Here is a 27175-nt window from a genome sequence, read left to right as displayed (position 1 = left end):
CGACTAGTACACTGCCTCCATATCTGATATTCCATTTACCCAGCAATACATCGCACGGATTCTTTCGGCGTTAAAGAGTGTCCTCGTGCTTCGCTTGAACTTGGACTTCCCTGGTGACCCCGGGGAGTATAAACCCAATGTTGGCAATGGCAGCGCACTCAAGCAATGGCGCCGTCAATTGTCGACGTTCGGATCGGAAATATTGGATACATTGGAGCCATGTCCGTTACTCAGATGCATCGCCCTTCTGTACCATGGGGAACCGCCGAGCATGTGGGTTTGGTTTTACCGTTCACCGCAGGGCGCTCGGCGCGCCTATGATAGAGCGCCCAACAGACGGTAGATAGCCATCCTTTGATCTCTCTGAATCCTTCTAAATCGACCTTTTGCAGCGACACATTTGCTCCGCAGTATCCCTTCGCAGAGAAAAGGGGCACAGGATTCATGCGCGTATCACGACTGTCATGAAGACACGGTATGGGCTATCGAATTTCGACCACCTGCTTCACATCAATGCCCTTCTCCATTGAGTAAAACTCTTTTTCGCTCAATCAACACTAGCACGCTTTCAACTCATCCTTCTGTTCCGTCTGCGGAGCGACCCTAGGCTGGATCATGGGTCCTGGTGCTGCGACAAACGAACGCGGTGTATTGATAGATTACGCAGCTTGACAACATCATAGGCTGCTATTCCAGTTTTCAGTACAGCCTGTCCGTATAGGCGAAGAAAAAGCATACGTTATTCCACCTCCAGTGGTGTACCTAATCCTCGTCGACCTCGTCATCCGCACTGCCATCGTCCTCGTCACCCAAAGGTCCGTCAATGTTGACCATGTACGCCAGCGGAAACAGCTGCTTCATGTACGCCGTACACTCTTTGCGCACATCGGACGGCCAGCTCCCACCATACCACTCGATATGGTTCACGGCGTTTTTGAACACGGGAACAGGCGTCTTCAACCTCTCCCGCAGTGACCCGTGGTGCGGGAGGGGGAAGATTAAGGTGCTCAGGCGCGCGCTCCTCTTCGCGAACGCCTCGAGCGCCGTCACGGGCAGCCCCAGGTCCGGATCGTCCTGGTCAACCAGGATGGAAAGCGCATCGAGCCGCGGCCATGCGCGCGCCATGTTGCGCACATCCTTTGGGGTGATTGCAAACGGCACCAAGAAGCGCGACGAGATCTTCAGCGTGCGGAGTCTGCGGAATGCGTATAGCGGGGAGAACCAGGCATGAAACGCGTAGGGAACCGTATCCGGGTCGCGGGGTGCGTAGTCTGCCGTCAGCTTGAGTTCGCGCACGGTGGCGGCAAAGCGCGAGGCGATGAGCGCTGTGCAGCGTTTCCAGATGGCCTCGTCGGCGTCGAAGGTAAGCTTGAGATGGGTGATGTTGGTGGAGTGTACGGCGTCGATAGCCGCGATGACCATTTGCGGAGAGCCGTTGAATTTAAGGCCCCTGAGCGTGACGGACGAGATTTCAGGGAACGGGCCTGGCGCGGGCTCTTCTGGTTCGTCGATAGAACGGCGTGCAAAATGAATATGGAGCGTTTGCAAGGAGGGGCTAGAGTTGCAGGCGTGTACGACTGATGCGAAATCTGTCACCTGGCGCAATTCGAGGACCAGCAGTTTGTCGAAGTGGCGCAAGTAGCTGACGGAGCAGCTGAACGCGCTTGTGCAAAGCTCGATGTAGTCGACCATGGGTGCATGGGAATGGATTATCTGCAGCGCAGCGCCGTATGCGTACTCGGCCGCCGCGGGGTCGTTCCGCAAGTGGTGATTGCTGAAACGCGCCTTGCCGCGGTCCAGAAAGTCCAAATGGACGCTACGCAGCGCGGGGGACAGAAAGATGACGAGGAGGAAAGATGTATCACAGGGCCGTCTCCATAGCAGGTGCTTCAGGCGAGGGAAGAGGGTCCGCCCGTTAAGCTTCTGGATGATGAACGCGGCAGAGAGGGCATCGACGCTGTCCTCCTGGTTGATATAAACGCGGATCCATCTTGCATAGTATTCGAGGCGCGCCCACTGGTCGTCCAGAATGGCGCCGCAAAGGGTCTGACAAGTACCGAACGATGAGCACGGCGTTTTTGCGAGTGCTCAATAATCTACTTACGAAGCTGGCAGTCTCAGGGTCGGCAGTTTCTTCTTCTCCGCCGGATGTGATTTTCTTGAAGGATGCGGGAAGCAGCCCAAGCAGTCTGCCGAGTCCTCTCTGCTCTGCCCAAAGCATTTCCAATGCTGGCTCCGAGAACGCGTGGGAGACTCTCGCGCATTGGACCAGTGTATCTTGATCATCGGTCGCCTGTTTCATGACCTCCCGCACGAGCTCTGCTATTGACCACAAGGGATGCGCCAGCGAACAAGCCATAGCTCCTAAGTCGTGTCTGTCCCCGAGTTTCATGGCTGTCAGCGCATGCTAGAATAGAGTCCAAGATGTGGTATACTTGCCGGATATGTTTGAGTAGAAATCAGAGATCATGAAGGTGCAAATCAAAGGTCGCCCAACTTTCCGCGCCACCTACAGAGACATCTTTTCAGCGCCCGGTTCAACCCTGTCCGAGTCTTGGGCCGACTCCTCAAACGTTCATACACATACCTTCCACATTCCTCAGGATTTGCAATCTGCTAGACTCTTCGTGGTAGCTGAGTAGACCTTGGGCGTAGATACTTAATCTGACCGTTCGCCGTCAAAAACGGCGAGAGAGCAGCACGCGTTTTGCCGTGCACTCATAATTCCAGCATATGCGACCAAGCAACGCCAAATAGCGACAGTGGCGCGCAAGCGCGCCAAACGATTCCGCGGTCAAATCTACCACCACCGCCAAGCAGCTCCAGCCCTGCGGTCTGCGTACGTCTTTGGACCCTCAGCCGAACATACGGACGACGGCCATGCCATGTATTAACGAAAATGCGTCAGACATCTACAGTAAACCATGGCTTTCGCCCACCCTTTGTGGTCAATAGCCGAGGTCGTCCGGGAGGTCATGAAACAGTCCGCCGACGAAGAAAGCAGCCTCGCACAATGTGCAAGAGTCTCTCATGCGTTCTCTGAACCAGCACTGGAGGTGCTATGGGAGGAGCAGGAAGGACTTGGCAAACTGCTCGGTTTGCTCCCCGCGTCATTCAAGAAAGCCGACAGCAACCTTGACGCTGAGGATCAATTCGGCAATAATATCGAATCCGTAAGCTTCGTGAGTACATCCATTACATATTTCGCGTCATTGGGGTCCAGACAGGAAGGTAGAAATAGAAAGGCTCTTACAGCGGCATTCATATCGACAGACCGTTGCAAATTTCTTGCGCTTAGGGAGCGTGGAGCGCCGGGACGCCCTATACCAAACGCGTCTTCGCTCCTGCGCTGGCGCCGGGCCACTCGCAAGAGTCTTACTGCGAGTCGGTGCAGGTATGGTCTGCCGAACGCCCTAGACTCCTCTACGTGGCAAGGCTATGTGCAGACGACCTGTTTGAATGGCACGTCATCCCTAGTGAGGGCGATGGGCCGGTGTGGAGGTTGTCGTACGCTCGATCCTGCGAAACTGGTGATGGTAGAACACTGGGGAGACGGTGCGACGTGATACGCGGTGGGTGAACGTGAACCTTCCGTATATGGATGTATCGCTCCACAATACTGAGGAGAGTAAACGGCGGCGGTCTATCGATATGAATGCCGCTGTAAAGAACAGAGCTCTGCTATTTTATCTGGTGCAACGCTGTTGATATTAGATGCTAATTGTCTATTCAGGTTCTGTACGATGCCATTAAAGAGGAACAGTGGGCACGTCTAGAGTACTATGCAGGGCTGGTCCGCTCTTTCTCGGGAATGGGGGACATTTTCGACGGGCTCGCCGCGGCGGTTCTCATCCAGAAGCTCAACGGCCGCGCTCTCTTCCCCCGCCTAAAGCACCTAGTGTGGAAACGGCCCTTCGATGGCGCGGCATCGACACTCCTCGTTCTTTGCCTGTCCCCCATGCTGCGTAGTGTCTACCTTGATCTTCTGGAGGGCGGCATGGGGCGCTTCCGCCATTCTTCGCGAACGGGACCTACGGCGGCCGAGTACGCCTACGGCACAGCGCTGCAGTTGATACGCGCTCATGCGCCGAAGGTTAACGACATCCAGCTGTGGACGAGCGGCTTCTCGTGCTCCGTCGCTCGCCTGCGCGAGTTCGACAACCTGAGTGTCCTGACGTTACGCCAAGTCGTCGACGTTGCGCTGGTCTTCGACGTCTGCAGCTCTCTTCCCCTGCTGCGGAAGCTCGACATGTATGTGGCGCGCCCTGATGGTCCTGGGCCGGACGCCGTTCCGCCACCCATTCCCGAGTTCACTCACTCTGGCCTCACCTCTCTCGAGCTCAACGCCCCACCGCTGGTGGCCCTCGCTGCCCTGGAAGCGATCCATGCGCCAAGCCTCCGTTCCCTCGGGCTGCTCTTCGAGGCCTACGAAGACACCTGGAGGCGCTGCACGGAGCTCATCGCGTCCCGCTTCGCGGACTCTCTGCGCCGCCTGGACCTGGAGGTCGAGGACTCGTACCAGGATCCGGATATCCCCACCTCGCTCCACGACTGGTTCTCCCCGCTCTACGCCCTGCGCGACCTCCGCGTGGTCGGGATCTCGTCGCACTTCGAGACCCGGTTCGCGATCACCGCCAACGACGTGCAGGCGATGGCGACGGCGTGGCCACAGCTCCGGGAGCTCCGTCTGCCCACGGTCCAGGACGAGCCGCTGCAGGAGCTGCCCATCACTCTGCTTGAGGCGATCGTCACGAGGTGTCTGCGATTGAAGATCCTCACTTTCCCCCTCCCCCATCATGCGCCGCTGGAAGCGGGCGGGGAAATCCCTGTTCCTGTAGAGAAGGCTAGGGTGGAGGAAGTACGATTGTTTGGCGGGAGCTGGCCGCCTAACATGCATGAGAGGTGCATGACGTATCTGGAGAGGCTCTTTCCGCAGGCGCGCACGATTCTTTTCGATGAAGATTTCGAGGACGACGATGTCTAGCCATAGCATTGGAGGTACGCACATTTCTCCGGGGAAACGCGCCCGTAAAGCAATCTGCAGCTGACATGTACTGAAACAGCGGAGCCTTCAGACTCGGGCAGACAAAATTAAGTACCAGTATAACGACTTGTACAATCTATACTCATTTCTCCTTACAACCTTACTGTTTGCTATGCGTAAGCTTGATCCACTGTACGTGTGCATCGAGACAACTGACAGTACACCTCCCAGAGATCACGCCAAACCCTCCATTCGTTGACACGAAGACCCCTTCATGCAAAAGCTGTCCGTGTAGTGTCACGTTTCACCTACTTTATCTCGAATATGTATGCATGCCTTGATCTTGTCCAAATGAGTTGTCGTTGACGTGGGGGCGCACTGGGAGGTCCTACCGCCGGTAAATTCGAGGTCGTCCTGGTCCGACTGCAGGTTCCATCCCAGGTCGCCTCCACCGATGCTCAGTACTCGGCGTCTTCACGATGAAGGCTTCCTCAGAGACCTGTCTGGCGAGCGTATAGCCCCGAGTTTTGTGCAACGGTGAGGGATTGCAGATGGCAGTACTTGTGCAATCTGACAACACCGTGTCGCTATCCAGCGGAGACCGGTGAAAATCAAACACCCATCCTCAGTGTTCAGGCGATGTCTCGAGCGATTACGAACGTAGAGAGGTTGTCACGAGCAGACAAGCGTATTTGCGCTGTCGTGATTCGTGATCAACTCGGCAGTCCATTCCAATGATACATTACAGTTCCCTATACCGATGGTGAGTGAGTACGAAACCACGCGTATACTTTAAGGACGTACAGTGCTATTATCCTTCCTTACAATCTTGCGGTTCACCAGCGCGATCAGACACTTATTCACGCGTGCCTGGTTCAGATCTGGAGGTTTAATGAACGCCACGACTGCACATCCCGTCAGATCACGTTCAGTATACGCAGGTAGTTGCAAAAGAACGTACTGCTGAACCCCTCGTCAGGGTTGTCCCAGAACTTCTCGACGACGGTCTCCATATGGCGGCGCAGATTCGGGTCGTTCCCCCGCCACTCGAGCGGGAGCGCAGACAGCAGCCGCTCCATCTCGAGGCCGCGTTCGCGCTTCTCCTTCGCGGTCAGCTTCGGCTTGGCCGTTTTCTTCTTCAGCACTCCCACGGGCTTCGCGCCCTTGTTCGCGGAGGCGGAGGTGGTCCCGGTGATGTTCGTCTCGGTTGGCCCGTCGGCCGTGGGCAGCTCAGATCTGTCGATAGTGGGCTCTGGCGGCGTTGGTGGTCGACGGGCTGCCTCTTCAGCTGCCCTCATGGCTGAGAGCGCCGCGCGCGCGTCCTCCTCTAACATCGCAGTTCGCGTCAGCCGGATGCGCAGAAACCAGAGATCTACTCACCTGCGCGCCGCGCAGCTAGAATGAACGATCCCTGCGACGGTGCCTACGCGTCCTTTGCTCATGAGCATCTCTCCGCGCGCGTGCATGTGCGGGACGCGCGGTGCTCACCTGCGACCAGTCCGTCGTAAGAGCGTTCATGTTCATCGCGTACAGCCAGCTCGCGAAGCTCTCGTTGAACGTGCCGAGCGCGTCGCCGAGGTTCCGTAGACCTTCTGCATTGGTCTGCAGCGCTTCGGCCTCATCGATGAGCTCTGCGAGCGCGGGCTCGAGGAAGCCGAGGCCGTGCGGCGCGTCGGGGTACGCGGTTGAGCGCGAGAGGCGGAAGAGCGAGCCTTGAGAGAGGCGGCGGAGCGGTGTTTGTGGAGGATTCGGAGGCATTCCAATTTCGTCACGTTAGATGATACAATCTTGTCATATACAAGCTCTAGAACAGCACGTCGCGAGCACAGAGAGGTGGAGGAAGATGGAGGTTTGAACGAAGACGCGACTTCGGGTAGGCGCGCATTGTGGCTGCGAGACAAGTTCACATGTGGCTGAGCCCGCCTTCCAGCGTCGTAGGCAGTGATGAGAAGAAACAAGTCGAAACGACGTGCTCGAACGGTCTATAGCCCATTAATAGGATGTATAAACCCCACAGCATTACAGGTTGCTCTATATACGATAAATAAATATCCAAGCTTTACATCTTCCAGCCGTTTACCGGCGCTTCCCCACAACCTTGACGAACGCAGCCTTCACGACGCCCGCAGCCTTCTCGCAGTCCTTGCGCGAGAGCGCGGAAGTAATCGCGAGGCGGATGCTCGGGCGCACCTCGTTGAGCTCCTGCGCGCGGATGCACTTCGCGCGGGTGACCATAACCCCCTGCGCGAGAGCCTCATCGACGATGTCCTGCAGCAGCTTCTCCTCGAGCTCGACGTTGAACTGCGGCGGATCGCGCGGCTTCGCCGAGAGGGGGTTCGACGGCTTGCCGGGCGATGCGGACGTCGGCGTGGGCAGTTGCAGGGTTTGCCACCGGACCTGGAGATGGATCACGGCGCTGGCGGGGTGCGAGGGGATGGTGATGCAGTCGACGCGGTCCAGGATGGCGCGGACCGCGCGCACATTCTCGTGCAGGGTGGTCAGGATGGACGGCGTGTTGCGGAGGATGTTGATGCCCTCGGACGCGGCGACAGTGAGGGCGGCAGGCATGGAAGCAGAGAAGACAAACGAAGTGCCGTTGATACGCTGCAGGCAAGCGGTAAGCAGAATGCGCGTGGCGGACACATACAGCAGCATACCTGGTGGTTTACGACGATGTGAGAGCCAGCACAGAAACCGCCGCACGAAGAGAGGCCATTCGCAACAGAACCGACGAGCATGTCCACCTCAGAAGCCTGAAAACCTGTAAGCGTAGATCGAGCATAGCGAGGACACATGTGCATACCGGAACGTTGTACAGCTCCGTCAAACCGCGACCAGTCCGACCAACGCTACCGAACGAGATGCTCTCATCCAAAATAAGACGGTACTTGAACTTCTTCTTAAGCTCGACCTAGGGTATGGTTAGCTTTGGCTACTTGAACAGTCACACTCTTCGCGTACCAGCTTCGGCAGATCTGACATTTCACCATCGTGGTCGAAGATACCTTCCGTGACGATGAACCGACGCGTAAGAGGCCCCTTACGCTTGCGACGCTCCTTCTCCACGCTCTCGAGCACATGCTCGAGGCTCTGCATGTCATTGTGGTCATACCAGCGCACTGTGCAACGCGAGATCTGGAGGCCCTTCTGGATGGCGAAGTTGACGCCACGGTCCGCAACGATGATGTCGCCACGCTTGCAGAACGCCGGAATGACAGAGCTGATGGTCGAGAACGCCTGCGAGTAGAGGATAGACGCCTCGGTTCCGAGGAAGTCGGCAATGTCCTGTTCCAGTTGGATGTGGACGTCTGCGGAGGAATTTGCATTAGCATTTGCATTGTACAGGATCGGCGCCCTTCCCAAACGGCGCGCGCGACAGATGGAGCGCCGTAGCTGATCGCAGCGGAAACAGGTACGCTAGAGCTATGCTGCTATACAGGCGAAACCCGAAGTATCTCGGACGCAGCGCAACGACCAGCGAAGCGACAAGCGCGAGATGGTCGCTGTGGAGGAGGGGACGCTCACCTTGCGTGCCGTAGAAACCAGGAGGACCACAGCTGCCGAGTCCGTACTTCTTCAGAGTGTCGATAGCAGAGGCCTTGATAGCGTCGTTTCCAGCGAGTCCAGTGAAGTTGTAGCTAGCCAAGTTGATGACCGTCTTTCCGGAGGAGAGCTTAGGCTTGGGGCCAGTAGGGCCGACGATGACCGGGACGGACGCGAGGTCAGCCTGCTCCTCCGGGGTGAGGGGCTGAGCGAGGAGTTCGGGGGTCCATTCGTCCACAAGGTCGTCAATTTCCTAGGGAGGACGCGACGGGGTCAGCGCGACGACTCGGGGAGGGACGGGAGATGCTCACCTTCTCGTCAAACTTGATGAAGTGCTTGCCCGACTGGTCGCCACGTGTGCGCGACTGCAGCAGGGTCCGGATGGCAAAGACAATGAGGATGACCTCGAGCAGCGTGCGGCCAGGGTCGTTCTGGTGGGATGACCTGACGTAGCGGGCGACGACGGACGAGCCGGGTATCTTGTAGAAGTTGGTCTCGACGGTCGCGTAGGACCTCTCGAGGAAGCCAAAGAGCAGGTCGAGGCTCTGTGTCGAGCTCATCGTGTCGAAGTCGTCAGTCGTCAGTAAGTGGTCGTGCAGAAGAGATGATGGTGGTCGGGAGAGAAGGCGGGGTGAGGAAGGGCGCCTCCTCGACGTTCAGAATATATCGCATTCCGCAAGAGACGCGCCCGGAGCGCCCACTGCGTCCTGCTATCAACTCTCACCCTTCTCCTCGACGCTCACGACGACGGCGAGCTGAGCCTCGTGCTCGCCGAAGCCAACGATGGCTTCTCCTTCCCACAGAAACTCTGTGTCCGTCTCCACCAACCACCTGGCTGCGCCCGGCAAGCAACAGCGACGCATGTCCCTCCCTCCGCCACCGTCGCCTTTGGATTTGGTGAGTCTGTTCTGCCTACATGCGCGCGTTCGACGCGTTTATGGTCTTCATCTCCAGCCGGAGCCTGTATACGGACACAAGCGTCCCCCGTCACCTCTCAGAAACGGCTTCGCCATCGATCCGGCCACGGGCGAGATCAGCGACACCTCCTCGACCCACCCCTCCGAGAACTCAAGCAACAGCCACTGGGACCGACCCGAATCCCCGTCTCCCTCGGTTGGCCAGTTTGCGGCCAACTTTGCGCAGCGTGTTGGATCTCTGATGAGCAACATGAGCTCCCGATCGCCCGGCCTTCCAACCGACGAAGAGCTCGAGGCGGAGGCCGAACGAGAACGCGAGATGAGCAGACGCGAGGCCGAACGCATCATGGCCAGGGAAGCAGAGGAACGACGCACGGTCGAAGAACGTGTCATGGCCATGCTGCAAGCTAACCCGGATGCGCAGGCTTCGCTCCCCCCTCCGCCCGCACGTTCGCAGACGATGCCTGGGACTCCTCCTTCCCCCTCTGCATCTCAGAAGGAAGCGAGCTGGTGGTCCCTCGCGAAGCAGAAGCTCACACCGACCAAGGAGCCGCTTACGCCCGCACAGCAAATCATACAAGACACCAAGGCGCGCGACAAGGAAATGGAGAAAGAGAAGAAGAAGACCGGGAAGTCAGAGAAGCGACAGAGGAGCAAGGAGTGGCCCGCCTCGCCGGACGGCAAGTTTGAAGATCCCGCATTTATCAAGCTTGGCCTTGCCGCGTCCCCAGCGCGACCTGTCTCTGCTACTCCTCCGTCTCCTTCCCCGCATCCAGCAGGAGTCGGGAGCAGCATCCCACCCAGTCTTGCGGCGTCCCCCCTCCGAGGAGCCGATTCCATGATGGAGGGTGCCTCTCCTGGACGAGCGCAGCAGCCGCTGTACGCGCAATTCAACGGCCAAGGCGCGCTTGATGTTCCGGGTACCCTGCTCACCATAACCAGGCGTTTCGAGAAGCTGGAGAAGTGGACTGTCAGCCATGTTCGTGCCCTCGAAGAACGTATGGACGACGTCGAACGCTGGCTCGTCGAGAAAGAAAGGGAGAAAGACGACTCGCATCCACCTAATGGCAATAGCAGCGCCTCCGATGCCGCAGTAAACGAGCTCCGGGAGGAGATGGCTGAACTGCAAGGGCGTATTGGTGAACTTGGTCGCGAGATGGCTAAGATGGCCACTGCGCCAGGGAACCTTTCCTCAGGCCCATCTCGCAGCGCTGCAGGAATCGGAAGGGCTCCATCGACTAGCTCCTCTGTCGCCGTACAGTCGATCTCTCGGGCGGTCACCAGTCCCCCACGCTCTACACCCCCACGGGCTCATGGCACTACCAGCCCACCTGTAACTACCCCTGTGCCTTCAAGACGAATCTCTCGTACACGATTACCATACCCGACGGGAGACTATGCCTCACCTCCTGACTCCTCCGCTCTAGGGCAAGGCCCCTTCTCTCCTACAAACTCGCCTCCTGCATCCCTGACGCCTGCATCAAGAACACGCCACATGTCCATCGCAGGTCTCCCAGACCCGGAAGGGGACGCTTTCTCCAATAACGCGTCTCCCATTGGCCTCCCCTCCACCAAGTCGCCAGACGAGGCCACCAGCCCCGAACCGCTGCAGGCGCCAAACCTGCCTGTATGGCGGCCATCGAGCGCAAGCCCGACCCCTCGCAAGCGCTACACAGCCGCGCTCGGCGAGCCCATTATGAAGCCCAAAGATCGCGAACGCAGCCCGCCACCGGAGAGACCGCGCCCGACACACTCACGCTCGCAATCGCAGTCGCGCGATCTCGGCACCGCGTTCTTCTCGAGCTCCCCCGGCTCGATATCCTCCCCCCTCTCCGACGCGGACGACTCAGACGACACATCTGGGGGCCCCGGGGAGGAGACGATCGGCAAGACCGCCGGGCGGCACTTCAGCGGGCTCGCGCCACCTCCCACAGATCGGCTCTCCTCGTCGCCTTCGCCCTCGCCGAACGGCGGCCGGCGCGCACGCCCGCAGTCGATGTACGCTCCGATGGGCTCGCAGGCGATCTCTGCGCCGACGCCCATCACCCCGCTCAACGTGCGCGTGCGCTCGCGCTCGACAGACCGTTTCGGTTTGGGCCTCGGGATCTCGGACGCAGGCACCGGCGCGCCGATCCCGCCACAGACGCCGACGTCAGGCAAGTTCGTCGACCCGCTCGTCGTGCGGAGGCAGACGAAGGAGGCGCTGCTGAAGGACGGGCCTGTCCCGCCTGCGGCGCTCGTGGGGAAGAAGAAGGTGCCGGTCGGCCAGCTCGTCGCCTTCTTTGACCAGGAGAAGGCGTGAGTGCTGTTTCTGTTTGTGTTTGGGGTGCGTCGGACGCGCGTTGTGCTTTGGACGAGCCATGATACCATGCATTGGGGGTGTATTGAGCGAAAGACGATGATGATGACACATTACTCACACGTGCCGCTGCCGTTCCCGCTTCTCGTGTACTGCGCTATGTTTCGCGCTATGTTTCCGATGCTTCGATCTCTTACCATGTAATCGCCGTTGCTTCCTTTCTTAGTTACTGCATAGTGCTGCTGCTTGTCTCGATATCTACTCATGAACTGTTATGACCTGTCATGACCTATGTCAAGTGCTTTTGGTCTTCCGTTCGCAAGCGTTCGTGCGTGCCATCGATGTGGCGAGGTACTGAAAGAGAAGCCATTTGGTCTATTCTATGGCTACGTATAAGTCTCCATTGCGCTAAGGACTCCGTTATGATAGAGCTCTCAGAGCAGCCGTGATGCTAAAACCACCCTTCATCATGCTCGTAACTCACACCACTGGCCAGAGGGATAATAACATTGTAAAGCATAGTACCTAAGACATAATAACATGTAGCATATTCCAAAGCAACGACTATCACAGTATTCGGATCCGGGATCCCAAAGTATACACTAACCTGCTATCGCTACAACTGAGGACTGACCACTACGATTCGGGTATACTGCTAGTTCTGAGAGGAGATGGGAGCATACGATAGGCCTGGATGCGCACTAAAAGAAGCCGTCTCAGCAAAGGTATACACGAAAGATGAAGGCGAACGACTTACGCTTCGCGCGTACCTGGCTTCTTCAATCCGAAGTCATTTCCGCGTCAACATTCTTCTCCACGAGGTCCATCGCGGCCAGAACCGCCGCCCAAGCGTAGTCGATCGCATCCCACATACGGGGCTCCACGACCCCCAGGCAGATCATGTTGCGATACGCCCCGTGCACGTTCTTCGCCATCTGGCACAACTTCAACAGCGTGCACTTCTGCGCGAGCGCCTGCGCAAACGCCGGGAGCGTCACCTCCGGCGGCGGGTCCGTGAGCTGGTCCGGGGGCAGCGCGAAGCCCTCGCAGGGCACGAGCGCGTTGATGAGCCCGCTCTTGCGGTACGAGTACACGAACTGCATGAGCGCATAGAACGACGGCGGGTGCGGGACCGCGACGGGCACGATCGGGAGGCGCAGCACGGACGCGCGGTGCGTGCGCGTGCCCGGGCGCGGGTCGTTGTACACCTTCGCCTTCGCGGGGGGCTGCGCCATCGTCGGCAGGCGCGCGCAGTACGCGGACCAGATCGCGCCGTGCGTGGGGTACAGGTCGACCGTGCGCCGGAACGCGGGGTGCTTGCGCCGGCGCGCGGCGGGGTCGCTCGTGCCTGGGGGCGCGAGCGCGTACACCCCAAAGATGTGTGTCGCGCTCGCGACGATGCCGCCGTCGCTCATGGCGAGGTTGTAGCCCTCGGGAAGCGCGGTCTTGGGTGGATCGATGAAGATCTTGCGGTACATCTTCAGGCAGCTAGGGGGTCGCGCGCGCGTCATGAGACGCGGGGCGCGCGAAGGGGGGCTAGCCACACGTACCTGTACCCGACATGCGACCATCCACTCCGCACGTACTTGGGGAGCAGCCCCTCGTACCCCGGCTGCGCGGCCACCATCTTCTCGGGCGAGACATCGGTGAAGTACGGACGCTCGAGCTTCGCGGGGAGGTTCCGCCAGTAGGCCGGGTCCACAAGTGGCTCATCCGGAACTTGCGGGTACGCGGTGGGCCGCAGGGGGGCGATGGTAGTAACGTGGGTGTGAACGGGGGTGTCGCTCGGCGCGTCTGGGGCGCGTGGTGGCCAAATGCGCTTCGTGGAGGGGACGATGGAGATCGGTTTGCGGGCGCGGGCCTTAGCCGTCACCACGAGGCGGCGCGCGAACCGCGCGGGAGCATCACGTTTGTCCGGAGACTTCCAGAGTCGCCGGGCAAAGGAGAGAGGTTTGAATACGCCCATGTTTGGGGAGCAGAGGGTCGGGGGAAGGGTGTGTGGGTTGCTGGGGGGAGCAGGAAGATGGGCGGAGGCAAGAGGGGGGACGCTGGCATTTTATGGGAGGGCTCGGTCGGGGTTTGCGAGGATTGTCCTACGGATTGGGGGGTAGGATAAAGGAATACTAAGCGCAGAATCGCGCCCTGCGCGGATTGCAACCTGCCATCATTGGCAAGTGTTGCGTACCAGCCAAATCTCGGTCCACCGCTGCAAATAGCGCCAAACAGCCGCCAACCCGCGCGCCCCGCCGCCGATTGCCTGTTTCGATCGGGCGGCCCGAAACAATGCATGCTTTATACGGCCTCGCGTCAAAGGCCCCGTCGTCACGCGGCTACGGCCCGTTTGAACGCGAGAGAACAAGGTTGCCAAGGTCCTGCCGAGTAGCCATGGTCAGGTCCTATTGATGCGCGTCGTAGACGAGCTCAAGGTAAGCACTCACCCTTCCGTCCTTTGCTCTGCTATCGCTGTTGACCTAACCGACCAGTTGAAGGGTGGTTACAAGCAGAATGAAGCATCCGCCCATGGATTGAATCGCCGATGGGCACGTCAGGTGTGAGAGGATGTCCTAGACGGCTCGGCGTCCGCCGCCATGCGAATTTGCTCCCCGCCCGCAACAGTCCGAGCGCCCGGTCCCACCTCCCTGCAGGCGGAGAGTCCAGAACATGACATCGGTGGCGTTTGGGGGCGCCTGTCCGTGTGCGTCCACTTGGGGTAGATGCGTGGATGGTCGTAACGAGCCAGCGTGTGGACGCGCTGTAGACGGTCGGCTACGACGAAGGGGCGTGGTCTATTGAGGCGAGTTAGCGTGCAAGGTGCAACATGTGATAGTGGAAGAACTTACCGAGTAGAGCGTCCTTCGTCGCATATGGGGCTAGCAAAATCTTCGCTCTGGTTGCGCCGTATCGGGATTGGGCGTGCAACTAGTCAAGCATGCGAGCCAAGTGAGCAAGAGGAACGTCGTCGTGCCAATGTGGCGGGCTCAGCGTCGGCTAAATAGTCTTCAGCGCCGACAGATAGTATAAAACTACGTGGTCCGCCGTAGCCATAGCAGAGGTATCGGGTGCGGCGAGCGAGACCTACATGTCGTCCGTAGAGTGCCCACTGAGCCTGATGGCCGAGGTGGAAGTCCTGACAGGCGAGGGTGACAGTTGCTAGAGGAAGGTCCCAGTAGACGTAGTCCACCAACCAGCTGAGAAATGGCAAGCGAAGGCAGTAGCGCGAAGTGAGCGAGCGACGAGATGCGCCACTGTGAACAACGTGCACAGTGAGCCACACGCGAGTTCCTAGAGCCAAATCCGGCGTTGAGGTGGCAGTGAACGCATAGGTGCGCTGGCTGTGCCTATACATCTCGTTATATGCGGCATATATCGCGAAGGAGAGCTACAGACCGGGGGCCCAGAGGAAGAGAGCACAGAGCAGAGAGAGAGGAAGCAAGGAGACACAGAGGGGGGATGTTGGAAAGGGAACCGGACCTCCGTGGGAGGGGCCCCATATATGAATGGGCGCGAGGGGGCGCTTAGGCTCGCCTAGCCTGTGTTGTAGGGCCAGTGCGCAGGAACGAAGCGGACCTCGAGGCTCGGAGTCTATGCCGCTGTGGCCCCATCAGCAATTCGAAGTCGACGGGCATCAAGGCTGCTTCTGAGGGCTGTCCTGTAGTGGGTGTTCCCCTTGTGAGTTCATGTGCCTAGAGAACGAGGGTGGGATTGGGGTTAGGTACTCTTCGCCCCAGTCCTCGGGTAGAGCATATAGCGTGCTGCAAACAATAAAGGGCCTCGCTAAGAGAGGTTGACAGATCTTGTCAGACATACAATAACCAGCGCAGCCGCTAATCATTGTGATATGAATTGAGTTGGCTTTTGCATAGAAAGACTGTGCATTCTGTAAGCAAATTTGTGTTACGGCAGTAAACACAACTAAGATGTGCTCACTATATGCGTTCCGACATGAGCGCCTTGGCCTCCTGTCAAACGACGGAGGGTTCAAGCGCGTCTCTGGAATTCCTCTTGCACAGAAAAGTACCTCACTTGTATCCGATGCTAAGATTACTCCCAACACCCTACAGCGAGCCAAGGGGTGATCAACATGATAGGAACGACACGAGAGAGATAAAACTCAAACTCGGTGGCGTGCGGAGGTGCATAGCACCTTTAATTCTTGACAAGCGACTCTGAAAAATCCATACACTCATCCTCACAATGCATTTAGTCGATTTAAAGGGTATCAGAGATTTTAGTGGTCATGGTAAGAGGATACGTTGGCAAGAGTCTTCGAAAGAGTCGTCGGCTCCCTGCTCGCCCGCTCAGCGCGTCTATCTTATCTATACGCAACAGGATCTAATCTTGAGCGACATCCCGCTCGAGGTGGACGTCCGACCAACTCAGTTAACGCTTCAGGCTGAGGAGACTTTCGGAAGACCACTGCAGCATTTTCTCAGTGATAATATGTTTGATTTGTGTGTATAAAGTGTAGCATGATGACCTGATTGGGTCGGGGAAACGCAGTCCGTAATAAGCGGGCAGGACGCCGGCTACTCACCGCGCCGGTCGCTCAAGTGATCGACGCCACACCCGGGAACCTGGGGTAATAAGTATGGTGATGGGGACGCCTTCCCCGTCCGACTCTCCTTTGTGCTGCCCTTCACCTCTAGCGTGCTCACGAAGACCCCTCCGCACCATGTCCGACTCCCAGCTCAGTGCGTCACACGAATCGCGATGACCGCAGCATGCACAGGTACTCATACGTCTGCGAACAGACTTCACCGTCCCCGCGCTGTTCGATGTAAAGGGCAAAGTCGGTGAGCAGTAGTAGTTCCGCGACCCCTATGAGAGTTGGTCGGATTTCTGACGCATCTCTTGCAGCGGTGGTCACCGGCGGTGGATCGGGAATAGGCACCATGATTGCCGCGGCATACGTGCAGAACGGAGCGAAGGTGTACATCGCGTCCCGGAAGGAGCAGCAGCTCAAGGAGGTGAATGCTCCGCCCGGCCGCTCGTGATCGTTCCTTCAAACGCTAACGACGTGCGAAACTCCATGTGCTCTAGGTCTCTGAATCCCTGACGAAGAAGGGACCCGGAAGCTGCCATTACATTGTTGCGGACATCAGCGTGAGTGCTTCCCCCGACTCCCCGGAGCTGTTTCAGCGCATCAGTAGGCTCACACAGGACTGGGCAGAGCAAAGCGGGCTGCGAGGCGCTTGCGAACGCGATCAAGGAGCGCGAGTCGAAGGTGCACATACTGGTGAACAACTCTGGCGCGTCGTGGGGTGCTCCGTTCGAAGAGTGAGCTTTTGCCATATGTTGCCGCGCCGAGGTTTACGCTCGCTGACCGAGAATACGCTAGCTTCCCGGAGCAGGGCTGGGACAAGGTCATTGCGCTCAATGTTAAGAGCATCTTCTACAGTGCGTCCGACATGTACTCTTCGTTCCCTCCGCTCACCTAGTCCTCGTGTCTAGTGACCGCTGCGTACGTGTCGTGCCCCCTTTTGTATACCCAGAACTGAACGCCGACATTTCGTAGCCTCACCCCTCTCCTGGCAAAGGACGCGACCGGCTTCGACCCTGGACGCGTCATCAACATCTCGTCCGTCGCCGGCTTCCTCACCACCGCGCACGGCTCCCGGCTCGCGAGCGGGAACAACGGTCTCTGGAGCTGTGGGTCTCCTGCTAATATTCATGACTCTATGGATGGGACCTGACTGACTGGCTGCTACCAGACGGAACCAGTAAGGCAGCGGTCAACCACCTCACCATCCTCCTCGCGACCACGCTCGCGCCGAAGTTCATCACGTAGGCGGCTTCCTGTTCAATCGACATTTCCAAAACTGACAATCGTTCAGCGTGAACGCTATCCTGCCAGGGTGAGTTGGTCCGCCGTCTTGAAATAGGTTCGATGAGCTGACGCCATACCATCAGTGTCTTCCCGTCAAAGATGACGGCGTATGCGCTCAAGCAGCTGGGAGAGGAGGGGCTCTCCCAGGGGAACCCTTTCGGTCAGCAGTCTACCCCACACATTACGAGTTACAACATCTGACGAAACCCTCATCAGGTCGTATTGGCCACCCGAAGGACATGGCGGGTGTCGGTACGTCCACGTTACTCTGCGGATCCGTGCAACCTCTGATGAAATATATGAACGCAGCATTGTTCCTTGCCAGCCCCGCCGGCGCATACGTCTCAGGCTCGCATATCGTCCTCGACGGCGCCACGGCGCAATCGCGCATAGCGACCTCCCTCTGATTTTCGCGCTTGCGTAGACTGTTCCATATGTATCCTTACACTAACGCTCATCCGCGCAAAGCCGCCGCCGCTTGCCGTCGCTCGAACTGCCCCGGTGGAATACACACTGTTTTCCCTGAGATACTTGTACACATACACATGTGCCCCGGCGTCTCGCCGGGCGCGCGGCGCACGCCAACCCCACCATGCGTGCCACTGCTAGCGCAGATCCTACTTAGTTCTTCCTCTTCTTCGCCTTCTCGCGCTCCGCGCGCGCCTTCTCCTTCTCGGCCTTCTCCTTCTCCTTTATTGCCTCCTCCTTCGCGATCTCGTGCGCGCGGTCGTTCAGCCCGAGGCGGTTCCGCGCGATCTCGAACACGTAGAACTGCCCGCCGCGCACGGTGAGCTTGGGCCGCACGCGCAGAGGGAGAGAGAGCAGGGGGGCCGGACGGGCGACATACCTGTATTCGCGTAACTGCAGCAGCACGTCTCGGTCTCAGCGGGGGACGGCAGAGGGCGAAGGGGGCGAGCAGGGAGGGGGCTCACCGAAGATCGTGTTCGTCTCGCTGTACTCCTGGCGCGCGTCCGTGCGGATGAGCGACCCGAAGTTGTAGTCCTTGATCTTCTTCTCGTACCTGCCCGCGCGTGTCACCCCGGCCCATCACACAATAGGGGAGAGGAGGGGAGACTCACGACTGGATGAAGTCGCGCCAGCGGGTCTTGCCCGACTCGCTCTTCATCCACTCCTCGTCGATCACGCTCAGCTTCGCGTGGTCGTTCTCGAGGAGCTCGGGGAACGCCGTCGTCGCATGCTCGAAGATCTCGTCGTCGATTCTACGGGGCGTTAGTACGCGGACGGACGGGCGGGCGGGGGAGGGAGGGGCGTTTCCTTACTTGGTGAGCTTCAGGTCGCGCGGGTTCACCTTTTCGAGCAGGTTCCAGTACGTCTGCAAGCGAGAGAATCCAGGCAGGCGTGGTCAGAACATGTGCTCTGCGCCGCCGTGCGACCGAAATGAACGGCTCACCTGCGCGTGTTCGACCGCCTTCACCGCGAATCTCCATGCGCCAGAAAATCAACAGCCATCCGCAGACACCGAGCCACGCCCCGCCCACTCACTGTTTTTCGATCTGCAGCGCGGGCGGTCACTGAGTGTTGAGTCCGCGGCCTGGGGTGAGCAAGACAGCGTGCGATGGGGGCGCACCTCGACGAGATTCTGCGCGTTGTTCGCGTCGAACTGGGTCGCCATCTCTGTTGTGTGTGCGGCGTGGGGGTGGCGGGAGAAACAAGAAAGAGCGAGCGGGGAGAGCGAGCAAGGGTGAGCTGGCAAGGGACGGAGCGAAATGCAGAGAGATTCAGAGAAGAGAACGGGTGTGCGAGTGTGTTCGAACTTCGCGCCGGGCTCTGCTGCCCAGCCGGCGCGCGCGTCAAGGGAACCTGATGGTCAGATGATCGCCCCATGGTCAGGTACAGCATGGTACAGCGACCGTCTGGGGCGGCGCAACGTCGGGGACCGGGATGTCTATGGATACAGTACGTAGAGAGGTACAGGTTATTATATACAAGTAGAGTCTGTGTGGCCGTCCACGGGCTTTCAAACGACTCCCGCGAACATATCTCGAAAGGTGGAGGCGTAGTTGGTATAGGCATGATGATAGAGTAGAGTAGAGCTCCGGGGATGGACTCAACCGTCCGGGTAGTGGTCAGACGAGAGCGCAATGTAGTTGTCCGCGAAGGATTTTGGATGTCGTAGAATAGGTCCGGAAAGTCCGCTGACCGGTCATCCTGCCGCCTTGCTGCTCCCGACCTCCACCCCGAACCGTTTGAGCTTTTCGTAGTACTTTTGCACACGGCTCGCGACTTGTCTGGCAGTACGCCGCCCGTTCATGGCCTTCGATATTTTGGACCACCTGCCACGCCGCCGATCAGCCGCCGTCACGCACAGAGGCAGCAGGTCGACGCACCTGTTCTTTTCGCCCTCCGGTATCTCCTCGAGCAGTCGTTCAAGCAGATGCTGCTCGGAGACAGACCACGCCTGCTTGTACGTATCGGACTTCGCTTTGCCGTTCTTGTCGCGAGGCGGGCTTGCTGCGGGCTCCGGCGAGTCCTCACGCGTCTCTGGCTTCGGCTTGGGATGCGCCTTGGCCTTGCTCGTGTTCTTCGTACGCGCTGAACTGGCTTTGGCTTTTGCATCCGTTTGAGCTTTTCGGGGTGCTCTCCGTTCTTTATTGGTATCTGCGCTCATGGCGGGCAGCGGTACCGACGCCGGAAAGGGCGATGAGGACGTAGGCGGCGCGTCGACTTCCATGGGCACCGCTTCCGATATCGAACCACGAGCCTTCCGTACACCCGCCCCGCTCTCGTCCAGAGAAATGTCGACCTCGGCGCTCTCGTCCTCCTGGTCCTGCCGTATGAACACGCCCTGGGTTGCCGTCGGCCTGCGCAGCCCGAGACCCGCATACACCGAGGCGTCGACATCGCCCTCGATGCGGCGTTTCTTGAGCTCGCGAATCTTCTCGCGCTCACGCGCACGGCGGAGCTCTTCGGGGTCGGGCTCGTCGTCGGACAGCAGCGCGAGGTCTGCGGGGAGGCGGAAGGACGCGAGGACGGGGTCGAGGACAGATGCGCGCGCTTCCGCGACGAGCTTGCGGAGGTCTGAGGGTGGTGCGAGGGGTGCTTTGGGTGGCGTATTGCGCGAGCTGTACGCCTCGCGGGCGACTGCAGCCATCGCCTTGAACGGTCCGGCGTCTTTGAGGCGGGGTTGAGTATATGCGTTGAAAACAGGTTTCAGTGGACGTACCTGCCCCACTGAACAGGGACCAGTCGATGTCGGATGGGATAGGCGGTATTGCATCGACCTGCTCACTCAGTTTGAACGAGGGGTCCCGGAGCTGTCTCGCCGCCACTGGTCAACACATCGGAATTATCACTGCAGCGCGCACACGCACCTTGTCGCTCAGCTCATCTAAGGAGCGCGGGGGGTTCACCTCTACATCTTTCCGCAAGTCCGCAAGTCTGGCTATGTCGGCGTGCGTGCGCTCGAGGAGGGCCTTCTGTGATCGTATAAAGTTTTCCAGCGCGTCCAAGCTGCGAATATGAAAGGCGTCAGCCTGATCATGTTTCACGTCCGTGGGTGTGTGTTATCTGCTGAAACCTCAGCTTGTGAAGCGTTGCGGGCATTTCCATCCACACAGACAACCCACAAGTCAGGCGCATTCGCAGAGGCTCACTAGCACGACGGGCGCAGGAATATTTTCGTGAAAGCTGTCCTGTACATACGTTTGGGCGCGTTTCTGGTCCATGGTATCTTCGACATAGACGGCGAGGAGTCGAGGAGACTTTTCGTGGGCGGGAGAGAATGGGGGGAAGAGCAACTTGCCGGCGCTTGTTTGCTACTTGCAGCCGTACTTAATCACGGCGCTTGCCACCACAGACAGCCACTCTCTTTCTTTGCGACCACTTCGACCTAACTTCGACCCGACCACTCATCCTAAGCTCATATGGATCCCACCGCCGCGCAGCCTCACCCTTTGTGGTCAGTGACCGAAATGGTGTGTGAGGTCATGGGCCGCCTCCATGATCGACACACTCTCACCCAATGCGCGCGAGTTTCTCGAGGGCTCTCCGACCCTGCACTGCAAGTGCTGTGGAAGGAAATTAAGGGGCTTCAGGGGCTATTCTCCCTTCTGCCAACATCCTTTCAAAAGGTCCTTTTTACCCGTGAGCGCGATCCTTTTGACTACGAAGTGGACACGCGCCCCACCTTCGTAAGTGTCTTACCAGAGGGATTACTAGTTCGTTTTCATGCTTGATGCTCAGGTTCTATGCGAAAGCTTTCGGGCTGCCGAATGGGCACGTTTGCAGCGCTATGCAAGTCTTGTGCGCATCTTTCATCAGGGCGTGGAAAAGGTCGACGGCCTCGCCACCATGGCCCTTTTAGAGAAACTACAAGGACGTGCACTTCTCCCGTGCCTTCAACAACTGACATGGGTCTGGCCTATTGATCAATCCTCCCTCCTCGCTGTGTTCTTGTCACCCAGCTTGCGGACTATCCGCCTACACCTCGTGGGTTGCAACGTCCTGGAACTCCGCTACCGCGACAGCCTCGAGAATCCCCAAGCAGGCGAGTACGCAACCGGCACGGCGTTACAGATCCTTCACGCTCGCTCCCCCAACGTGGATTGCCTTACCCTCCATACGAAGGGCTTTCCTTGCTCCATCAACCCTCTTCGCCTTTTCTCAAACCTACGATCCCTCGCTCTGAAAGAACTTCTCAATCTCAATCTGGCATTCATCCTGGACGCTTGCAGCTCCCTTCCGCTCCTGCAAAAGCTCGAATTGCATAGTGCACAGTACGTGGGCCAGCCTCGCCCTGTATTGCCTGCCACATCGCTTCCGCAGCTCGGGCAATTACACCTTTGTGGCTGTCCATATGCAAGTTCTGCGCTCTCGTGGGCTTTGCATGCGCCCGTCCTCAAATCAATTGGGCTCGAGTATAGGTGGAGGGATCATGTAGCTTGGACACGCTGCGTGGACGCTGTCGCATCCCGTCTAGGCACCTTTTTAACCTCACTCCAAGTCGAGGTCTATGATAATACCGATTCGGAGCGCTGCTTCAAGTTTCACGACTGGTTCTCTGCTCTCTACGCTATAACGGATCTGCGCGACGTGTCGGTGCACAAGGCGCTCTATAGTCACACGCTGTTCACGATTTTCGCAAACGACATGGAGAATGTGGCGTCGAAATGGCCGAATCTACGCGTCCTCGAATTGCAGGGGACGTTCCACCAGCTATCCCCTGAATTCCCCATAACCGCGCTGGCGACGCTGACGCAGAATTGTCCCTGACTCACCCTCCTTCGCCTCCCGAAGCCGCATCATTGGCCCCTCCTACTGGAACCGGGAACCCCACCCGTGCCTGACCGCAAGAGTTCTGCGCACATCTACATAGACGACGAAGTGATGTGGCCGGCCGAGGTGCGAGAGAAGTGCTTGTCGTACTTGCAGGAACTTGTCGTGCACCCGAGCTTGATTCATTTGGGGAAAGAGACAGGAGAGTCCGAACCATGCGACGATGGCGAAGGACGTACTGATAATTTGTGATGTGTACAGTAATGGCAGCCTCGCGGGCCCCCACTTCTAGTCGTCGTTTTACTAGCTGTTCAATGTCTGGATTCGCTTTAGTCTATGTATTGTGTTTTGTCCGTTGTCACCCGTGTAAGTACGAATATATTTAACCACTGTCATTCCATTACGGGTCCACATATCAGTAGTCCTTAGTGCATACAAGTTACCAGGTCTACAGGGCACAGTCAGATGAGTAGGCATCAGAACTCGGCTTCAGACACACCTATCCCCATTCATCAGGCTCGGACCAGTCATCCTCGAAATCCGTATCGAACAGGATCAAACACGCCTCCGGAAACAGTCTCTTCACGTACGACATGCACCGCTCGTGCGCTTCGGGGGGCCATTCGCCGCCGAGCAGACGGATCTCCTTCAGGGAGCTCTGACTCGCGGGAACCCGCGCCTCGTCGCGGCCCTCCTCGAGCAGCGCAGCGTGGTGAGGGAGGGGGACGATGAGGAGCTCCAAATGCGGACACGTCGCCGCCAGCGTCTCGAGCGCCGTGATGGGCAAGCCGGGGTCCGGAGGCGCGAACTTTAATACGAACCCCGAGGGCAGCACGAGCGTGCAGAGTTGCGGCCACGCCGTCGCGAGCTCCGTCAGATCCTGGGGGCGGACCGCAAACGGGCTGTTGAAGTGAGAGAGGATCTCCACCATGCGCAGGTCGCGGAGCGCGAACAGTGGGGCAAAGAAATCGGGGAGCAAGTAGGGCACGTCCGGGCGGACGTCGCGCAAGGCGCCCTCTACCGAGATCTCGAGATTGTGCAGCGTGGCCCCGAAGCGCGACACGACGCTCGCTGAACAACGCTTCCAGGCGTCTGCGTTGGCGACAAAGGAGAGCGAGAGAGAACGAAGGTTGGGGGCGTTCAGTGCGTCAACAGCGGAAACTACCATCAACGGCGGGCCGCTGAGCTCGAGGAGAGTGAGGGGGGAGAGCGTTGCCACGGGAGACGAAGGCAGATCGTCGAGTTCAGGGTCGGGGAAGTGACGCAGGGCCATGTGAATGTCGAGGTGCCAGAGCGACGGAAGAGTGTTGCAAACGTCGAAGACGGGGGTAAGGTAGACGACGTTGTGTAGGGCGAGGACACGCAAGTTGCGGAATTCACGCAAGCGGTCAACGGTGCAGAAATATCCACCCGCCACCAGCAGGATTTCTTCGGCCTTGGGAGCGCAAGAGTGTATCGTCCGTAGCACCGAGCTGTAGGCGTATTCAGCCGCGGAAGGATAGGTTGTCAAGGTGCAACGTTCCACAGGGCGAGTCTCCATGATGTTGAGGTGGACTGTGCGCAGCATGGGTGATAGAAACATAACGAGGAGGGCGGATGCCGCGGCATCGAAGGGTCGGTGCCAAATCAAACACTTCAGACGAGGGAAGAGGGCGCGCCCGTTGAGCTTTTGGATGAGTGCGGCAGCAACGAGTCCGTCAATTGAGTCTTGCTGGCTCATAAAGACCCGGACAAGATTTGCGTAGTACTGCAGGCGCACCCATTCTTCATCCTTGATATCGGCACAAAGAAACTGCAGAGAAGTTAGCATGTTGTATATTGTCAAATGAGAGGGTTGGGGCCTAGAGGGCACCGACCTCGCACCCCGTTCTTCACGGTTCAGAGGGTGTCGTTCGGACGACTCACAAAGCTATTGGCCAAGCGATTAGAGGAGATGACGCGCCGGTCTCCAAAAGTGCCAATGTCCACCATCTTGATGGACGAGGACAGTATACGAAAGAATAATTCAAGGCCCTCCTGCTTTTCCCACAGTACTTCAAGCGCAGGCTCAGAGAAGGCACGAGAGACTCTTGCGCATTGTGCGAGGGTATCTTGCTCGTCGGCGGACTGTCTCATAACCTCCCGGACGACCTCGGGTAATGCCCATAAGGGGTGGGCGAGAGCCATGGTTTATTGCGGATGTTTGTTGGAGTTCCGTTGACACATACCACGTTCGGATGTCTGAGGCGAAGGAGGATCGAGCGGGCAGGGCGGAGAGAGAGGGGGCACAGACGAGAGGCGTTTGGCCAGATGCAAACGCGTAAGTGAGTTGGAGAGATAGCTAGAGCGGGTGTTAAGTACCTACATGAGTGGCGCGTCGCGCGGGTGATACAATAGCGCTTTTACAAAAGACACCTGAACGAGAACAAGACGACTTACGCCCACTCCGAGACAGAAACAATAGGGGCAAGATGACAAGATGAGTGCCCGAGACATAGATTCCAGCACTGGGGGATGAATCAGAGAGAGGCAAGCGGCGGAGGGGCTCACAGGGATTGCACAGGAGGAGGGTTGGGTTCCAATAAATATCAGCGCGCGTATAAGTACGGTGGCGCTTAATATTTGGCTTTATTTGGCCACATATGCTGGAATACCAGGCGTTGATTCCTGCAAGTTCAACAGACCTAGCTTTTTTCCCCTCTACATCTCGCAAATCATCACTCTACAGTCATCAACATGAGATTCATTCTGAGTTGTGGTATGCAATGATTCTACATTGCTTACTATGCCGGCCACGATACTTCTGCGAGCGCTGGGATGATGTACATGTCCTCACCTTGGTAAGAATTGCCTAGAGGGCAGACTTAGGGCGGATGGCCTCAGGCAGGGGCCATTGATCAACATGAGCAACCGCCGGGAAGCCCCACGGGCTGTAAGTCGTTCCATCGCCCTATTATATCCGTCCATAAATCACCACTAGAATGCATGAGCGGGAAAATTAAACTCACGACAAAGGCCGTCGGGAAACCGAGCTCGAAGGGCACCGCGCCCTCGATCCGCTTGATGTGCTCCGGGGTTAGCGCGATGTCGAGCGCCTCGATGTTTGCGTGGAGGTGCTCGACTTTGCGGCCGCCGATTATGGGGAAGACGTACGGGGTCTTCTGCATGACGTACGCGATCGCCACTGTGTGGGCGCGGGGGACGTCAGGTTTCCGTCCGCCTCAAAGGTGTGAGTTGAGACCGCCGCCACATACCAGCTTGGATGTTGGACGCGCCGACCTCGCTCGCCACGGTCTCGAGGACCGCAGAGACCTTCTTCTGCGTCTCATCACGTTCCCACTTCAGGCCGGTTACAAACGTCGCGCGACCTAAACAAATGCACACATGAGCCATGCAAGCAACATGTGGTGGACGTCGGTCGAGCACACCTTTTTCGCCCGTCTCGCGCCGACGCGCTTCCTCCGCATCCGTGCGGATCTTGCCGCCCGCAAGCACATTCCAGGGCGCGAGGGCCATGCCCTGCGCGCGGACCATGGGGATGATCTCGCGTTCGAAGTCGCGCTGGAGAACGCTCCAAGCCCCCTGGTAGATGACGAACGGCGTCTTACCGGTGAGCCGGGCGTATGTGTTAGCTTGGGAGACGACCCAAGCCGGTGCATCGGAGATTCCCTACAGACCGGGATTCAGGTGATGCTAATATAGATGAGCTGAATATGGCTTACGAGGTACAGCACTTTGCTAGCGACGACCAGGTTGTGCAGGCCGTTTACAACCTCTTCGATGCTGGTCTTGTAGTCCCACTGTGAGAATTATGGTTAGCACTGCTATGCGGCGGGTGAGGCGGGGATGGCCATAAATACGCACCCAGTGAACGTAGAGGATGTCAATGTACGAGGTACGAAGGTTCTTCAAGGATGCTTCGACGGACAGGTGCATAGACTTGACACTGTTCCCCACATACGAGGTCTTTTGCTTGATGTCCGGGTTAGCGAGCACGAACGGCGACGTATACTGTGCGCATTGCAGATGTCAGCCCCGAACGACCCGATATGTCCATGCCCTATACCTTTGTGGCGACGACCATCTGGTCGCGGATACCGCGCTGCTCCATCCACTCTCCGATGAACTGCTCAGACGTCCCGTTCTGGTAGTTGTTAGCCGTGTCGATAAAGTTACCGCCGGCCTCGTAGAACGCATCGAGCAGCTTCAGCGAGCTCTCCTTGTTCATCTCTCCGAAACCAAACTGGTCCCACTTGTCTCCGATGCTCATGCCTCCAAGGCACAGCGGAGACACATGGACACCAGCAAGAGGGGAGAGCTGGCGGGGGCGGCCGAGCTTGGTCTTGGGCTGAGGGGGAGGCTGCATCTTGGATGATATTGCGTGAAGAAGT

General features: G+C 58.2%; 12 protein-coding genes across 12 annotated transcripts; 4 read left to right on the top strand and 8 right to left on the bottom strand.

Moving 5' to 3' along the window:
• Window positions 1–419: 419 nt before the first annotated feature.
• TRAVEDRAFT_74781 (uncharacterized protein) lies at window positions 420–2677 on the bottom strand. Its single transcript, XM_008045603.1, has 5 exons — window positions 2588–2677; window positions 2440–2509; window positions 2105–2375; window positions 739–2046; window positions 420–687 (listed from the first exon to the last, which is right to left on the bottom strand). Exons 3-4 carry the CDS (start codon window positions 2357–2359, stop codon window positions 763–765), a joined length of 1539 nt encoding a protein of 512 aa, XP_008043794.1. The 5' UTR covers window positions 2360–2375; window positions 2440–2509; window positions 2588–2677; the 3' UTR covers window positions 420–687; window positions 739–762.
• Window positions 2678–3811: 1134 nt separating this feature from the next.
• Window positions 3812–4984, top strand: TRAVEDRAFT_40136 (uncharacterized protein; the record flags this gene model as incomplete). Its single annotated transcript, XM_008045230.1, has 2 exons — window positions 3812–4828; window positions 4937–4984. 2 exons carry the CDS (start codon window positions 3812–3814, stop codon window positions 4982–4984), a joined length of 1065 nt encoding a protein of 354 aa, XP_008043421.1.
• Window positions 4985–5578: 594 nt separating this feature from the next.
• TRAVEDRAFT_174288 (uncharacterized protein) lies at window positions 5579–6797 on the bottom strand. Its single transcript, XM_008045602.1, has 5 exons — window positions 6473–6797; window positions 6365–6407; window positions 5946–6311; window positions 5789–5889; window positions 5579–5736 (listed from the first exon to the last, which is right to left on the bottom strand). Exons 1-5 carry the CDS (start codon window positions 6740–6742, stop codon window positions 5698–5700), a joined length of 819 nt encoding a protein of 272 aa, XP_008043793.1. The 5' UTR covers window positions 6743–6797; the 3' UTR covers window positions 5579–5697.
• Window positions 6798–6973: 176 nt separating this feature from the next.
• On the bottom strand, window positions 6974–9144 carry TRAVEDRAFT_154976 (serine palmitoyltransferase). The gene is made up of 6 exons (XM_008045601.1): window positions 8839–9144; window positions 8510–8780; window positions 7946–8292; window positions 7788–7895; window positions 7642–7737; window positions 6974–7588 (listed from the first exon to the last, which is right to left on the bottom strand). The coding sequence occupies exons 1-6, from the start codon at window positions 9085–9087 to the stop codon at window positions 7061–7063; spliced, it is 1599 nt and encodes a 532-aa protein (XP_008043792.1). The 5' UTR covers window positions 9088–9144; the 3' UTR covers window positions 6974–7060.
• Window positions 9145–9337: 193 nt separating this feature from the next.
• Window positions 9338–12015, top strand: TRAVEDRAFT_60902 (uncharacterized protein). The gene is made up of 2 exons (XM_008045600.1): window positions 9338–9424; window positions 9482–12015. The coding sequence occupies exons 1-2, from the start codon at window positions 9389–9391 to the stop codon at window positions 11744–11746; spliced, it is 2301 nt and encodes a 766-aa protein (XP_008043791.1). The 5' UTR covers window positions 9338–9388; the 3' UTR covers window positions 11747–12015.
• A 540-nt stretch (window positions 12016–12555) lies between these two features.
• TRAVEDRAFT_79922 (uncharacterized protein) lies at window positions 12556–13418 on the bottom strand (the record flags this gene model as incomplete). The annotated part of the gene is made up of 2 exons (XM_008045599.1): window positions 12556–13231; window positions 13288–13418. Coding segments are annotated over 2 exons (807 nt in total), but the record flags the coding sequence as incomplete, so codon positions are not given.
• A 2954-nt stretch (window positions 13419–16372) lies between these two features.
• On the top strand, window positions 16373–18089 carry TRAVEDRAFT_154972 (NAD-P-binding protein). Its single transcript, XM_008045598.1, has 13 exons — window positions 16373–16434; window positions 16495–16536; window positions 16601–16710; window positions 16784–16846; window positions 16914–17020; window positions 17082–17140; window positions 17195–17204; window positions 17259–17392; window positions 17455–17527; window positions 17578–17598; window positions 17654–17730; window positions 17787–17822; window positions 17880–18089. The coding sequence occupies exons 1-13, from the start codon at window positions 16416–16418 to the stop codon at window positions 17975–17977; spliced, it is 849 nt and encodes a 282-aa protein (XP_008043789.1). The 5' UTR covers window positions 16373–16415; the 3' UTR covers window positions 17978–18089.
• Window positions 18072–19313, bottom strand: TRAVEDRAFT_74775 (DUF757-domain-containing protein). Its single transcript, XM_008045597.1, has 8 exons — window positions 19159–19313; window positions 19074–19084; window positions 18982–19012; window positions 18851–18903; window positions 18650–18790; window positions 18503–18591; window positions 18418–18431; window positions 18072–18341 (listed from the first exon to the last, which is right to left on the bottom strand). The coding sequence occupies exons 1-8, from the start codon at window positions 19201–19203 to the stop codon at window positions 18192–18194; spliced, it is 534 nt and encodes a 177-aa protein (XP_008043788.1). The 5' UTR covers window positions 19204–19313; the 3' UTR covers window positions 18072–18191.
• A 231-nt stretch (window positions 19314–19544) lies between these two features.
• Window positions 19545–21256, bottom strand: TRAVEDRAFT_74774 (uncharacterized protein; the record flags this gene model as incomplete). The annotated part of the gene is made up of 5 exons (XM_008045596.1): window positions 19545–19864; window positions 19919–20702; window positions 20755–20845; window positions 20903–21041; window positions 21234–21256. The coding sequence occupies 5 exons, from the start codon at window positions 21254–21256 to the stop codon at window positions 19735–19737; spliced, it is 1167 nt and encodes a 388-aa protein (XP_008043787.1). The 3' UTR covers window positions 19545–19734.
• A 625-nt stretch (window positions 21257–21881) lies between these two features.
• Window positions 21882–22802, top strand: TRAVEDRAFT_52588 (uncharacterized protein; the record flags this gene model as incomplete). The annotated part of the gene is made up of 1 exon (XM_008045299.1): window positions 21882–22802. The coding sequence occupies one exon, from the start codon at window positions 21882–21884 to the stop codon at window positions 22800–22802; it is 921 nt and encodes a 306-aa protein (XP_008043490.1).
• A 502-nt stretch (window positions 22803–23304) lies between these two features.
• On the bottom strand, window positions 23305–24971 carry TRAVEDRAFT_23812 (uncharacterized protein; the record flags this gene model as incomplete). Its single annotated transcript, XM_008045144.1, has 2 exons — window positions 23305–24597; window positions 24711–24971. 2 exons carry the CDS (start codon window positions 24969–24971, stop codon window positions 23305–23307), a joined length of 1554 nt encoding a protein of 517 aa, XP_008043335.1.
• A 664-nt stretch (window positions 24972–25635) lies between these two features.
• Window positions 25636–27150, bottom strand: TRAVEDRAFT_133129 (Aldo/keto reductase; the record flags this gene model as incomplete). The annotated part of the gene is made up of 7 exons (XM_008045595.1): window positions 25636–25734; window positions 25793–25968; window positions 26039–26152; window positions 26213–26453; window positions 26507–26584; window positions 26649–26795; window positions 26851–27150. The coding sequence occupies 7 exons, from the start codon at window positions 27148–27150 to the stop codon at window positions 25636–25638; spliced, it is 1155 nt and encodes a 384-aa protein (XP_008043786.1).
• Between the last annotated feature and the right edge of the window lie 25 nt (window positions 27151–27175).

Source organism: Trametes versicolor, assembly GCF_000271585.1.
Source record: "Trametes versicolor FP-101664 SS1 unplaced genomic scaffold TRAVEscaffold_12, whole genome shotgun sequence".
NCBI lineage: Eukaryota > Fungi > Basidiomycota > Agaricomycetes > Polyporales > Polyporaceae > Trametes > Trametes versicolor.
Note: the sequence above shows the minus strand (reverse complement) of the source record. Positions and strands in the feature narration are given on the sequence as shown.

Excerpts from the sequence above, each read along its gene's own strand:
- TRAVEDRAFT_74781 (XM_008045603.1), bottom strand. The coding sequence starts at position 2,359 with ATGGCTTGTTCGCTGGCGCATCCCTTGTGGTCAATAGCAGAGCTCGTG. Across the intron at positions 2,047-2,104 it reads ACCCTGAGACTGCCAGCTTC|ACCCTTTGCGGCGCCATTCT; the intron begins GTAAGTAGATTA and ends GGTACTTGTCAG.
- TRAVEDRAFT_174288 (XM_008045602.1), bottom strand. The coding sequence starts at position 6,742 with ATGCCTCCGAATCCTCCACAAACACCGCTCCGCCGCCTCTCTCAAGGC. Across the intron at positions 5,890-5,945 it reads CCCTGACGAGGGGTTCAGCA|TCGTGGCGTTCATTAAACCT; the intron begins GTACGTTCTTTT and ends CGGGATGTGCAG. Across the intron at positions 5,737-5,788 it reads TAAGGAAGGATAATAGCACT|GGAACTGTAATGTATCATTG; the intron begins GTACGTCCTTAA and ends CCATCGGTATAG.
- TRAVEDRAFT_154976 (XM_008045601.1), bottom strand. The coding sequence starts at position 9,087 with ATGAGCTCGACACAGAGCCTCGACCTGCTCTTTGGCTTCCTCGAGAGG. Across the intron at positions 7,896-7,945 it reads TGTCAGATCTGCCGAAGCTG|GTCGAGCTTAAGAAGAAGTT; the intron begins GTACGCGAAGAG and ends ACCATACCCTAG. Across the intron at positions 7,589-7,641 it reads ACATCGTCGTAAACCACCAG|CGTATCAACGGCACTTCGTT; the intron begins GTATGCTGCTGT and ends GCTTGCCTGCAG.
- TRAVEDRAFT_60902 (XM_008045600.1), top strand. The coding sequence starts at position 9,389 with ATGTCCCTCCCTCCGCCACCGTCGCCTTTGGATTTG. Across the intron at positions 9,425-9,481 it reads CACCGTCGCCTTTGGATTTG|CCGGAGCCTGTATACGGACA; the intron begins GTGAGTCTGTTC and ends CTTCATCTCCAG.
- TRAVEDRAFT_154972 (XM_008045598.1), top strand. Across the intron at positions 16,537-16,600 it reads CGATGTAAAGGGCAAAGTCG|CGGTGGTCACCGGCGGTGGA; the intron begins GTGAGCAGTAGT and ends CATCTCTTGCAG. Across the intron at positions 16,711-16,783 it reads AGGAGCAGCAGCTCAAGGAG|GTCTCTGAATCCCTGACGAA; the intron begins GTGAATGCTCCG and ends CATGTGCTCTAG.
- TRAVEDRAFT_74775 (XM_008045597.1), bottom strand. The coding sequence starts at position 19,203 with ATGGCGACCCAGTTCGACGCGAACAACGCGCAGAATCTCGTCGAG. Across the intron at positions 18,791-18,850 it reads CGCGACCTGAAGCTCACCAA|AATCGACGACGAGATCTTCG; the intron begins GTAAGGAAACGC and ends AACGCCCCGTAG. Across the intron at positions 18,592-18,649 it reads TGGCGCGACTTCATCCAGTC|GTACGAGAAGAAGATCAAGG; the intron begins GTGAGTCTCCCC and ends ACGCGCGGGCAG.